The sequence below is a fragment of the Oryctolagus cuniculus genome, chromosome 4 (genome assembly GCF_964237555.1).
Source record: "Oryctolagus cuniculus chromosome 4, mOryCun1.1, whole genome shotgun sequence".
NCBI classification, from domain to species: Eukaryota; Metazoa; Chordata; class Mammalia; order Lagomorpha; family Leporidae; genus Oryctolagus; species Oryctolagus cuniculus.
The window spans coordinates 140257086-140271504 of NC_091435.1; the positions used below are offsets into that span (position 1 = coordinate 140257086).

The window sequence follows — 14419 nt, forward strand, 5'->3', positions numbered from 1 at the left end:
TTTCCAATTTCTTGGTATATATTTGTTCACAGTAGTATGTAATGAGCCTTTATGTTTCTGTGGTATCAGTTGTCAGGTCTCCTTTTTATCTCTGATTTTAGAGTCTTTTTTTTTCTGGTAAGTCTAGCTAAAGGTGTGCTGTTATCATTTCAGAAAGTCAACTCTTCATTTCATTCTTTGTGTATTTCCCCTCTATTTTGTTGATTTTTTACTATATATCTGTTTTCTCTCATTCTGCTCATTCCTTTTCTAGTTCCTTGAGTTGCATTCATTAGACTCCCTGAAATTTCTTTCATGTAGCACTTACTGATATAAAATATCTTACTGCTATTTTTCTATATTCTGTAAGTTCTGGTATATTCTGTTTCCATTTTCATTTGCTTCAAGACATTTGCCACAGCAGAGAGCTGGACTGGAAGAGGAGCAACCGGGACAGAATCTGGCGCCCCGGCCAGGACTAGAACTTGGGGTGCCGGCGCCACGGCGGAATATTAGCCTATTGAGCTGCGGCACTGGCCTGCTTCAAGACATTTTTAAATTTCTCTTTTGATCTCTTCATTGACCCACTGATTACTCAAGAGCATGTGCATTCCATGTATTTGCCCAATTCTTGAAGTTTCCCGTTGATGTATAGTTTTATTCCATTATGATCATAGAAGATAAATGCTATGACTGATACTTTTGAATTCACTGAGATTTGTGTTCTACCATATGGTCTATCCTGAGTACTGAAGAGCAAAATGTATCACCTGCAGTTGTTGGACAAAGTGTTCTGTAAATGTCTATAAAAGTTCATTTGGTCTACAGTATTGTTTAACTTTATAGTTTCTTTGTAGATGAGGCTGGAATCTGAAGTCTGAGGCAGAAACTGAACCCAGCCACTCTGATGTGAGTTGAGATGTGGGCATAAATTGCTAGGCTACACACCTGTTCCCTCTTTGTTAATTTTCTGACTGGCTGATTTGTCCTCTGATGAGTAGTGGGGTATTAAAGTCCCCAGGTACTAGTGTGCTAGAATCTATCTTCCTTTTGATATCTAATGTTTGCTTCACATAACAAGATGCTTCAAATAGTTGGGTGTGTATATGTTTACATATGTGTTTTCCTCTTGTTGAATTCACCTCTTTATCATTGTATAGAGGCCTTCTTTGTCTGCAGTTTTTGTCTTATTTTATTTTCTCCCCTTAGGTTTCTGTTTGCATGGTATCATTTTCCATCCCTTCACTTTCAGTCTATGTATGTCTTCTCTGGTACAGTACTTAGTTTCTTGTAAAGCAGCATATCACTGGGACTTCTCTATTTTTAATTCACTTGAGGTTATTACTGATAAGTAAAGAAATACTCCTGTCAGTTTGTTCATTTTTTTTTCCTGTTTGTTTGGAATATTCTCTTCTCATCTTTAAGGCCTGATGTCTTCAGTACTGATAAACTTTGATTCTTCTCTTTCTTTTGTGTATGTGTTCTGATAGTGAGATCTGCACTTCATATGTGCTATGATTTGAATAATTTTGCACTTAAATTCATATGGCAGTGTAAACTCTGAAGTCTTATATTAAATACTATTAAGAGGATAGAAACTTAACCCAACTATGGTGTGTCACAGTTTGGTCTTTGGGAAGTGGTTAGACATGGTCATTAGGGTGGAGTCCCAAGGACTAAACTCTGGTGGCTTTATAAGAACATACACTTGACAGAGACAGACATGTGTACTCCATGTCTCTTTATAATGTGATGCTTTGTGCTGTCTTGGGACTCTACCAATAGGAAGGTCACCATCAAATGGTGCACCTCTGCAACTATGAGTCAAAATATACCTCTTTTCTTTATAAAGTTAGCCTGCCTGAGGTAGGTCATTGTAACAAAAAGCTGATTAAGACAGTGTGTTTTCATTATGGTAATTGCAGTCTTTCTACTTGTAGCACAGAATTCCCTTAAGCATTTCCTGTAGGGCAGATCTGCTGGTAAGGAGTTCTGTCAGGTTTTGCTTGTCTTGGAAATAGTTTATTTCTCTTTCATTTCTAAAAGATACCTTTACTGGGTTAACAGCTATCTTGGTTGGCAGACTTTTAAATTTCAAGATTTGTAATATTATCTTTTCTTGCCTGTAAGGTTCCCACTGAGAAGTACGCTGTTAGTCTAATGGGGATGGCTTTATTAACTTGACACTTTATTCTTACTTTAGAAGACTCTTTGGTACTTTTGATAGTATAAATATAATATGCCTTGGAGAAAACTGTTTTTGGTCAAATCTACTAGGAGTCCTTTGACCTGGATATCCATGTCTTTTCCAAGATTTGAAAAGTTTTCAGCACTCATTTCACTAAGTTTTCCACATCTTTTCTCATCTTTTCTTCTGGAATAACCATAATGTGAATGTTTGCTCACTTAATTATATCCCATAAGCCTGCAAGTCATCTTTGTTCTTTTCTTTTTTGAGTTATTTCAAAAGACCTGTCTTCAATCTGAGAAAATTCTTGTTTTGCTTATCCTAATCTGCTGTTGAGTCTCTCAATCACATTTTAAAATTTTATTTATTAAATTCTTAGCTCCAAGATTTGTTTCTTATGGGCTCTATTCTCTTTGCTGAATTTTTCATTTAAGTCATGAATAGTCTTCTAGTTTCAAAGGATTGAATTCTGTATCATTGCGTTTTCTTTTTTTTTTTTTTTTTTTTTTTTGACAGGCAGAGTGGACAGTGAGAGAGAGAGACAGAGAGAAAGGTCTTCCTTTTGCCGTTGGTTCACCCTCCAATGGCCGCCGCGGCCGGCGCGCTGCGGCCGGCGCACCGCACTGATCCGATGGCAGGAGCCAGGAGTCAGGTGCTTTTCCTGGTCTCCCATGGGGTGCAGGGCCCAAGCACCTGGGCCATCCTCCACTGCACTCCCTGGCCACAGCAGAGGGCTGGCCTGGAAGAGGGGCAACCGGGACAGAATCCGGCGCCCCAACCGGGACTAGAACCCGGTGTGCCGGCGCCGCTAGGCGGAGGATTAGCCTAGTGAGCCGCGGCGCCGGCTCATTGCGTTTTCTTAAAATAATTATTTTGAATTTTCAAGCAATTCATCAAATCTTCAGGATCTGTTGCTAGTTACTGTGTTTCTTTGGAGTTGTAACATTACCTGATTTTTTCATGTTTTTTGTGAGTGTCTATACTGGTATTTGTGCATCTGCCTGATTAGTTGCCTTTACCAATTTTATATGATGGCTTTTGTTGTAAAAAGTTTTCTCTTGGTCCTAGGATGTTGGTTGAGTCATCTATTCTGTGTTGGATTTAGTTCCAGGTAGGTGTCTCAATGTAATCCATGTAGCTTCTTTAGCTGTAATCAACATTAGCAAGTTGTGAGGATGTCTCTCACAGAGCTTCAGGGGTTGTGGGACTGTACCACTAGTGGAATTCAGCTCTTTTAGGCAGGGTGTATTTACTGGTGGCTCTGGAGGTGCTGTGAATGGCTGTTGGGATGGAGTGCTCATCAGTTTCCATGTAATGTTATGAGGGTGGGGCTGTTCAGCCAGGTCTGTGTTAAGTGAGGCACAACTAGTATGGAGGCAGAGGTGGTGGTGGGGTTTGCATCAGTTTTGATGGCTATGTTGTGGGTGGAAGCACTCTGGTGGACTCATGTGAGTGTAGTATAGTCTGCTTGTTAGTACAGTGGGGCTCCTGTCTCTGCTGTGTGGGGACTGCACTGAACTGTTATGCCTCAACAAGCCTCTGAGGACTGCATAGGTGACTGTGGCTTCTAGGCACCTATCTGTGTAGTGAAGTCTGCAGAGCTGTTTCCCGGGTCTGAGGCTGGGTGGTTGGGGCCTTTCACCTGCTTTTCTGGGCCTTGGTGGCTCTATGATCCTTTTGATCTTAGTTTCTAAGATCCACCCCCTTTCTCATACTTACCAGCCACAAGTACTTCCTCCTATCTCTTGTGCATCCCTGGAACACTTCTATTTCAGGGCCCTTGTTCTGGCTGTTAGCTATTTGTGCAATACTCATCCCAAATGCTGACATCATTCAATCCCTCACCATTTTTAGGTCTTGGCTCAAATGTCATTTTTTCAGTGATGTCTTCTCTGGCTAGCCCTCATTAAGCCTATCATTTTCTATCCCCCTTTGCTGCTTAATTTTTTGTTGATCTCATTTATAATCATGGAACATCATAAATGATTTCGTTTTTCCCATCAATTCTAAATTACAACACCCAAGAGGGCAGGGATTCTGGTTCATTCTGATCACTGTTGATCTCTCCAAAGCCTAGAACAAGTTTCTGATTGGTACACAATTGGTACTTGATAAAAGTTGAGAAATGAAGAATATAAGCTGGACTGAATCAGTGATATGTTTTGTTTAGTTACTGTGGGAACATATGTACAACCTAAATGTATCATTTACATTTAAAACATCATTCAAGTTTCTTTTATACTGCCATAGACTATACAACCTAGAACATTTGGTAACATGGAAGCTGTATAAGTTCTACATACATATAACAGATCTTCAAAAGTAGACAATTTCAAAAATGAATTTGCTAATAGTCTATAAGTGTGTTTCGAAATTCTAACAACCTGGAACAGTGGTTCCTTAATTCAACCATATCTAGAAGACATGGTGTTCTTAGAAGAACATTCACTAATTGCCTTTATGTCACTAGTAATAATATAGTCATTACTATCGAGTATCTTAAAGAAGAGACTTCAGAGATAGAAGTACTGATCACACAGTGTGACAGATATTACTGCTAATGTGGCTAAAGAACCAAAGCAAGGAAATAGCCAAACTAGGCTTAAAATGACTTCCATAAAGAGCTTATACTTGATCTGAGGCTTAAAGAACAATAAATTATACAACTGAAGAAGGAAAGAAAAGGATGTCTAGGTGGAATATATGCAAAAGCATGGATATAAAAGAGCTCAAGTTAAATGCACTGCAAAATAATTTGGTGACTCCGTCTATGGAGGAAGCAAAACACAAAGCTAGATGAACTGCACGAAACTGCTGGACTATGAATAATCTTGTTTGATACCAGTAAACAACTAGGATAAGTTCTATTTGTAAAAGATGGCTTCAATATAGTTTACACACAAACACACACCTACATGTAATCATAAGCACACAGGTCCATAAAACTATCAAGGGAATTATGCTAGCTGAGTGAGTTATTTGCCACAAATTAATTTGACTGCTGCTGCTGATTTGCTTACTATTCCTTATTAACAATTATTTAAGTAGTCATAAAAAATTTAACAACCTACTGGAAAAAAATCCCTAAAATTAAGACAAAAAAAAATCTTCTCAACTAGACAATGCAAAGCCCCTGTGCTTTACTCATGGGAAAAGTACCTAAAGTGTTCAGCTCAAAGTCTTTTAATCTTATGCACAATTTTAACTGCATCTTCACAGTATGTTAGCAGTAAAAAATGGAGGTGGGTAATGGGGATGGGAGCAGTATACTATATCATGGTTCACCAACAGGACAAAAAATTTTAAGGTGACAGCCTAACCATGTAAAATAGAGAAAAACTGTATAAAGCAAACACAGGAACACAAAAAGCACAGCAGTCCAAGGCATTCAGCTGGGGAGTAAAGGCGTTCAGCTGGAGTAAATAGCTGCATTCACCTGTTAAGCAGTCCTGAAAACATTACTAAATCAGGATACCATTTAATAATATCAACGACAGCCCAAGTCATCTAGAAAATTTTAACTTACGTTCAATGAACTCTTTTTTTAGAAGGCAGCGAAGCATGTAATACATTTTGGAAAAATCCATCAAAAAAGTTAAAACAAAAAGCATGGATGCTTAAAACTGTAGGTTCTGTAAATCATCTCAATCTCCTATGTCTCATTTCTCTAGTGTCAATCTAACATAAAACCGTGTAGCTTCTAGTGTGTCTATTTTACACAGTAGCCTAAAAATTCCTCTAATTTATCCTCTAAAAGTCACTGTACAGAGGTTCTTGAGAATTGTGCATGGATTTTTGGGACTACAAACTCTATGAAATTATATGCAAAATTTCAAGTCTGTGTGCAATTTTAAGGAAAGTGTTCATCACTATCAACTAATTCTTAAAGGAGACTAAAAAAAACACAACAGATTTTAGAATACTGGTTTACAGTAGAAAAAGATTTAAATGAGGAAGAAACAATGCCTCATTTATTAATAGAGAACTGACCTTAAATATTTTATTTAAATGGATATTATTAATATAAATGTAGATAGTACCTATGTTACACATAATTTCTAAAACATTCAATATATGCTCAGACTAAAAAAGTCTGGAAAGGCAAATATATAGCCTACTGATCTTCAGTTATTTGAAAATTTGTATGCTGTAACAATGAATCTAGTTTTTTTATGTATGGCTAATATATTTGGACATCTGTAGTTATCCTGGCTTAACTGCTTCTAAAGTATGAAACAATTTTTTTCTTCTCTACTGCTTAAAAATGATGTTGGTGTTATCATTCCAACATTTATAGCAGCACAGACTCTTCATTTCCTCTGTAAAACACACTGAACAGTGTGCATGAGGTGCCAGATGTTTGTGGTCGCTCAGCTATTACTAAGCCAGCACCCTTCTGGTTTTTGCTTATGAAATCTGAAACTACTTATGCCAGTTTTCCATGTTGTAATTAAAATTACTTAAATATTACGTAAAGTGACAAGTGTCCTCTACTGAAAGAGGTTTACTATTTATTTGAAAATCAAGCAAAGGCTTTGAAAAGCTTCAAAAAAGGAACCCATACCCACATAAATAAAGGTGATTTATGTAGGAGCAACACAGATGTGACAGATTATAGTCACCCTCCCGCAAATCTAGTGGGATTCATACTTGGATTACTTTTCAAGTATGTAAATCCTATATTCACTTTGGAGAAACCTGAAAACTGACTCATTATGAATATATTCATACAAGACAAAAAGGAAATCTAATCTATACTTCTGTGTCCAAAGAAAAAACTTGGTTCTCTATCAAAAGACTGATAAAGAAATATATATAGAATATGCATCAGTTCTTTTGTTGATTTTTTAAAAATGATTCTTGGCTTTAACTGACCTTTTTGGATTAGTGAACATCTGTGGATCTTGATCACTTTGGAAGGGATTCTATTTACATGATTTTTAATCTAGATTCTAAACTCTTCTTGCTATCATATGAGAAGCTAATGGCCTGCTGTACATAAAGCTTTAAACCAAATTTCCAGAAAACTATGGAAATATTTTCATTTATTGAGAGTTAAAGAGACTGCCAAGTTCTAAGGGGTTTGTTTGTTTATTTATTTATTTATTTATTTATTTTTGACAGGCAGAGTTAGACAGTGAGAGAGAGAAAGACAGAGAGAAAGGTCTTCCTTCCGTCGATTCACCCCCTAAATGGCCGCCATGGCGCCGGCATGCTGCGCCGATCAGAAGCCAAGAGCCAGGTGCTTCCTCCTGGTCTCCCATGCAGGTGCAAGGCCCAAGCACTTGGGCCATCCTCCACTGCGCTCCTGGGCCACAGCAGAGAGCTGGACTGGAAAAGGAGCTACCGGGACAGAACCGGCGCCCCAACTGGGACTAGAACCCAGGGTGCTGGCGCGGCCAGGGGTTTAACTGTTGCTCCTTATACACTGATTAAACAACAGGAATTTTTTTTTTTTTTTTTTTTTTTTTTTTTTTTGACAGGCAGAGTGGACAGTGAGAGGGAGAGACAGAGAGAAAGGTCTTCCTTTTGCCGTTGGTTCACCCTCCAATGGCCGCCGCGACCAGCGCGCTGCGGCCGGCGCACCGCGCTGATCCGATGGCAGGAGCCAGGAGCCAGGTGCTTTTCCTGGTCTCCCATGGGGTGCAGGGCCCAAGCACCTGGGCCATCCTCCACTGCACTCCCTGGCCACAGCAGAGAGCTGGCCTGGAAGAAGGGCAACCGGGACAGAATCCGGTGCCCCAACCGGGACTAGAACCCGGTGTGCCGGCGCCGCTAGGCGGAGGATTAGCCTAGTGAGCCACGGCGCCGGCCAAAACAACAGGAATTTACCAGGGATTTTTGGGAAACAAAGCACATTAAAGGAATATCATCTTTAGAATACTAATGTAAGAAAAAAAGTAATTTACATGGTATCATTGTTAAATATTTCACTCTTAGCATGTACGTATCACCAAGAAACTCTAAACTACAAAAGATTCACTTGTATCACATTGAGAAGTGAAAAAGAAATCTTCAGTTAGAATCAGAAAAAAACAAACTCATAATAAAGCATAAACACAACTACCTGGCTGTTTGTGGTAGGTGAGTTCTCTGCTTGTTAAGCAGAACCACCGTTTCTTGAAATTCTTTTTTCCAATCCGGGTTCTTCCCTGAGCTCTTTTATACATCTCACTGTCAAAACAATAGATGTAAACAGATTTAGCTACAAAGATTAAACTATTTAATCCACAGAAAGAATTGTTCTTTGTATAAGATTATATTACAGATATGAAAACATCTTTGTCATCTATGATTCTTGCATTTATTTTGGCCATACTAAAGGAATAAAGTCTTCAATTACTTAAAAACATTTAATTGCACTACACAGAACACAAGAGAGACAAATGAGTAATTTCTATCCTTAACTTCTAATAATAATACTACTACTGTGTTTTTATTTTTCCAAAGTACTATATTACCCATAATCTCTCTCACTGTAACTGTGAAATATCTCTGAAACTGTACAGACAAGGAGTCATGCCCCTCTGACATAAAGTCTGAAGAGGGTAACTTACCTGACCAATTGACTTAAGCAGTTATAGCACACAACTAAAGCCCAGATCTCCTCACTCCAAGACCCATGTTCTTAGTACTTACTTAATTCTATACTGAAATATGACTTTCATGTCTGATTTCATGAAATTACCCTTCTTTCAGATGCACAGGCTCACTTGTACCACTGGATTCTTTAGTTTCAGTAGATGAAATTTCATCCAAGAACTAAATGGGGAAATGGGCAAATATTACACTTTGTGGTAAGGTATATCATAAAAAATTCAGTTTATCTTATTTGTCATTGATTATTTTATGAATTTCTTCATTATAAAGGAATACTCATAATACAAGCTGAGTGCTTGGGAGTAGAAGTGTCTCAGATTGATTTTTTTTTCAGAATATGAAATATTTGCATTTAACACAATGGGAAACTTGGAAATTAGAGCAAAATATTCTATGGCACATTAGGAATTTAGAACCAAATCTGAGCCAGGAGGCACACTGTGATGACAGTTCACTAGAATGTGAGTGGGTGACTCAATAGCAAGTCAGAAGCCATTCTCCACTGACATCATCAACACTATACGTTCTGATTGTACCAGGAGAGAAGAAAGAAATTAGATACTACCTTGGCCTAAGTCATAAAACATGGAAAAACAATGACAAACAAAAGACAATATGTCATAATCTTGCCAACAAAAGTCTGCCTACACTGTCCCACAAATGTTTCAACAGTGTCCTAAAAGTAAAAAAGGGCAGCTTTATCTTTGCCTTCTCATTTCAAAGACTTTCTCCTCCAAAGCCTTCATGAGAATTTTAGCAGTATGAAAAACGAGTTTAAAAATACACTTCAATAGAATATATTCTTGGCAATCAATTGCTATTGATGCCTCAGAAATAGAATGAAGTCTTTAAAATCTGGCCTGCTATTCACTAAATTAGGACCATGATATATTAGTACTTTCTTCAAGCTTGATTTAAATGTAAAAAGCAGTTATTTTGAAGTACAAGTATTCAGGGTTTTACAATAATGTTGTATTTTGTTTAGAAGACTCACAACTAAAGATTCAAGAAATGAAAGATCCTGGGGTTGTCATTTGGCCTAGCAGTGAAGGTGCCCCAGTTCTATATCAGAGTGCCTGGCCTTGATATCTGCCTCTGGCTCCTAACTCCAGTTTCCTGTTGATGCAGACCCCAGGAGGTAGCAGTAATGGCTCCAGTGATTGGGGTTCCTGGTAGAAGACCTAGACTGAGTTCTGGCTCCCAATTTAAGCCAGGCCTAGTCATAACTCTCTAGGACATTTGGGGAGTAAACTAGTGGTTGGAAACCCTCTCTCACTGTATTAAACAAATAAAAAATTTTCTTAATTAAGAAAAAGTTTCAAAACATTCTCAACTTCTTAGTAATTTTTTAATATTGTGTAAGCCTCAAGCTACTATATTATATACTATATACTTTTTCACATTTTGATCTACAGTAATCTTTAGATTATTATAAATCTATGTAATACATTAAGTGTTCAATAATTCACACATTTTTACAGTGTAAGTAAGTGCTCACTATACATCAGATACCATATTAAACCCTTACCCCTAGACCAAGTGTTCTCAATTAGAAGCAAGTTTGTCCTTCAGAGGACATCTGGCAATTTCTGGAGGTATCTTTGGTTGTCAAAACTAGGGACATACTACTGATATCTAATCGGCAGAGATCAGGGATGCTGTCAAACATCCCACAATACACAGGCCAACCCATCACAATCAAGAATTATTCAGTCCAAAATGTCGGTAGTATCTTTGTTGAGAACCCTTACTCCTACACATTTGTGATTTGTGTTACTAAGGAAATAGTAGCTGTCACTAAAACTTGTTTAGGCATTTTTGTAGCTGAGAAACCCACAGGTTTGTATGAGAGAAGGAAGAAAAACAGGTTTTTTGATACCTATAAACCTTTTTGTAAACTGGGAATCGACTCCTTGAAATAATACAACATCTATTTCCCCAATGCTATATGGCAATAAAAAAAAATTAGTATTTCCAGCATAAAACAATCATACCTTTTTAACCGCTATAATATATCCTTCTTCTTGAAACATTTTGAAAAATTCGCACATGAACGTCTCTTTGAAGCTTGACTAAAAAAACACAGAATTTATGTACATTAAACATAGAATTAAGAAAAGAATGGACTGTACTTTTAGGTGATCATGAAGGCCTACAAAGATTCACTTACATATTTTCAGAGAGTTAGAGGGCTTGGAGCTGAAGACTTCTTTCAAAGTTGTTAAGATGACTGGCATAGACAGATAAACAGACTGCTTCTGCAACTTTTTAATAGACTCTCACTCTCAGGTATATTGGTTTAAATGAAACTGTCTTCCTTAACAGTTAGCTAACAGGCAATATCTACCTAAAAGACAGCTATTGCACCTGTATATATCTATTTTTTTAGTTTTGTTTTTAATATGCAAGGAGGCGACCGGCACTGTGGTGTAGTGGGCTAAGCCTCCATCTGTGGCGCCAGTTAAGAGTCCTGACTGCCCCTCTTCCAATCCAGCTCTCTGCTATTGCCCAGGAAAGAAGCAGAAGATGGCCCAAGTCCTTGGGCCCCTGCACCCGCATGAGAGACCTCAAAGAAACTCTTGGCTTCAGATCAGCCCAGCTCTGGCCATTGTGGCCATTTGGGGAGTGTACCAGTGGATGGAAGACCTTTTTCTCTCTCTCCCTCTCTCTGTGACTCTACCTCTCAAATAAGTTTTTTTTTTTTTTTTTTAACTAAAAAAGGACATGGTATCTGTGCAATTTAAATTTTAAAAAAGTTTTTAAGGAGGTGAATAAAGGGACCACTTTTATATTTAGAAGTGTAAAAATAAAAAAATGTAAACACTTACCTTGCTTTTGGACAGACTGCCCCAGCTTCCCAAAGTTTGAATGGTTTTCGAGATGAGAGTTAATGTCCTAATTGTCTGTGCATCCTGAAGAATTGTAAAAAAGACCAAAACTCCTGTTAACAGAATTATGTTGCTCTCAAACAACTACTCAAAATATTCATTTAAACCCCCAACACAGTAAAAATCTAGTTAGGCTGAGCACAACTCACTGGATCGGGAAATTAAGAAGCCACACGTGAGGTCACCGCTGTGGTGCAGCAGGTTAAGCTGCCACTTGCAGTGCCAACCTCCTGCATGGGCACCAGTGCCAGTCCCTGCTGCTCTACCTGGGAAAACAGTGAAAGATGGCCCAAGGACTTGGGCTCCTGTCACCCACGTGGGAGACCTGGATGGAGTTCCAGCTCTTGGCTTCAGCCTGGCCTAGCCTTGGCTATTGTGGCCATTTGAGGAGTAAACCAACAGATGGAAGATTTCTCTTTGTGTATCTGACTTTTAATGAATAAATCTTTTTTCTTTTTTTAAAGCCAAACAAAACTGTCAGTCTCTCCCAAAGTAATCATATTTACTGATGTGTTATTTTGGAAAGCTACAATTTAATCAGTTTTAGATGTTGCATACAGTATAGTAGCTTTGGATTGTGAGAGGCATCTACTTTTTTTTCTACACTGTAACTTAAAATGGCAGTTTTCAAATTTTCTGTGCTCAATCCACTTCTAAAGCATATTCAATAACTTTTATGGGTCTGGCATATGGTACAATGGGTTGAGCCACTTTTTGTGACACTGGCATCCCAATTTGAGAGCCAGCAAAGTCCCAGCGACTACTATGCTTCTGATCAAGCTCCCTGCTAATGCGCCTGCGACAGCAGATGATGGCCCAAGTGTCTGGGACCCTGCCACCCATATGGGAGACCTGGCTCCTGGCTTTGGCTCTGCCAGTCCTGGCCATTGCAGCCATTTGGGGAGTGAACCTGTGGATGGATAATCTCTCAATCTCTTATTCTTTCTGTGTCACCATCACTCTGTATCCCAAGTAAAATTAAAAATAAAATTTGAACATGGAATTCTTAGTGAAATTCAGTTCATTAATACATCTTTAAGAATTGAGTTAACTTCAAAGGCAGAGAATTCTATTTCTTTTATAGAATAACAGAATCTAAAGTGTTTCAGCTAACACTGGTGGGTGGCAGGAACCCAAATACTTGAGCCAATGCTGCTGCCTCCGATGGTCTGCACTGGCAGGAAGCTAGAGATAGGAGATGAACATAACCACTCCAGCGAGGTTGTCAGTGTTTCACTGCTAGACTAAATGTCTGCTCCACAATTTGGTTTTAAATATGGTATTTTAGGCCATTTCTTGAACTAGAAGAAGAGAGAAAAACATGCTTTATACAATTTCTGCATACCAAAGGATTGTTTACACCAACATGTACTACTTGACAGTCCTGTCATTCAGATATGTAGTATACCAGAGAATTAATAATATCTGAGCCATACTAAAATACTACCTGCTACCAGGGTAATTACTCATTTACATAAATGAACCTGCCTTTCCTAGATAAACAGGGACTTTTATCTGATACCCAGTGCACATCCTTGGGGTACTTCTTTTTTGAATGTATATTTGGTTGACTCATGAAATGGCTGTTATTTGACTATTTCATCTCAATAAGAGGTCACCAAAATATGATTCACCAAAATATTTCAAAGGAGCATTTGTGTTTTTCAGAACAATCTGTTAAGAATGATTATAGGTGTTTGATGGCTACCATGCAACATCTACATGTATAAGATGTGAAGTGATCAATTCAGGATGAGCAACATTTCTACTTCATTGACGTTACTTTATGGTTGGAGCCTTAGAGCGCCTCTCTCATTTTTGCTCACAAAATATCTACTAGGTTATTGAGAATGACAGAAGCACCACTACGCTGTGTGACACTAGGAACTTATTTCTTCAAACTCCTATCTCACCCCATCCTACCGGCCTATAGTTACTTACTATTCTGAGTTCAGACCGAATATTTTAGCTTCCACCTTTGAGACAGAACAGGCAGTATTTGTCTTTCTGTGTCTGGTATATTTCATTTAACATGATGGTCCTCCAGTTCCATCCATTTTGAAGCAGTTGCTCTTTTTTCCCCAAGGTTAGCTAGTCTCATTACTTTTAAAGACGCTCTTTCCAAATCCTCCAGACTATTGGTCCCTTCTCTTTTTCATTTCACCCTTACTGCTGATCCCTTCTCCATACATAGGTTTTCTGATTTAGGAAAGCTCCCTCCCTGAGGTATCATCTTTCATTCATCAACCACTGAGCATGTTTGTCCTAGAAACGATGCCATGTGCTTTGGGTATATAAACCTGAAAGGTCCAGCCTTGTTCTCAAGGTATTCACAGTCCGTATGCAGATTATAAACAGATAATTATAAAATGTGAGAAATGTCACAACAGTGAATTACACGATGTCAGAGTCATGCAAGTCAGATTAAAGGGTTACAGAAGTCTGCCTAGATGTGTCTTCAAAAGAGGTATTAATGAGAGAAAAGGGATATAATGAGAAGCATAATCCAGTCCTTTTTTTGTTTCCCTACCTTGCAACTTTTCAAGAGTGGTCTACTGCATCAATGTTAATATAACCTTATTTTAAAATTCATTTTTTTTTTAATCATTCATGGGGCCAGCGCTGTGGTGTAATGGGGCAAAGCTGCTGCCTGCGGCACTGGCATCCCATATGGGTGCCAGTTTGAATCCCGGCTGTTCCACCTCCCATCCAGTTCCCTGCCAATGCACCTGGAAAAGCAGCAGTGAATAGTCCAAGTTCTTGG

General features: G+C 38.4%; 1 protein-coding gene across 5 annotated transcripts in view; it reads right to left on the reverse strand.

Moving 5' to 3' along the window:
* RASA2 (RAS p21 protein activator 2) overlaps window positions 1-14419 on the reverse strand; it is a 125879-nt gene that overhangs the window by 20259 nt on the left and 91201 nt on the right. For 3 of the 5 annotated variants that reach the window (XM_070072739.1, XM_070072736.1, XM_070072740.1), the window contains 4 exons: window positions 11596-11679; window positions 10762-10839; window positions 8856-8929; window positions 8232-8341 (listed from right to left, as the gene is read on the reverse strand). In XM_070072739.1, coding sequence (XP_069928840.1) covers window positions 8232-8341; window positions 8856-8929; window positions 10762-10839; window positions 11596-11679 — 346 coding nt within the window. The remainder of the gene's footprint in view (window positions 1-8231; window positions 8342-8855; window positions 8930-10761; window positions 10840-11595; window positions 11680-14419) is intronic. The other 2 variants (XM_070072737.1, XM_070072738.1) reach the window with 1 other exon arrangement.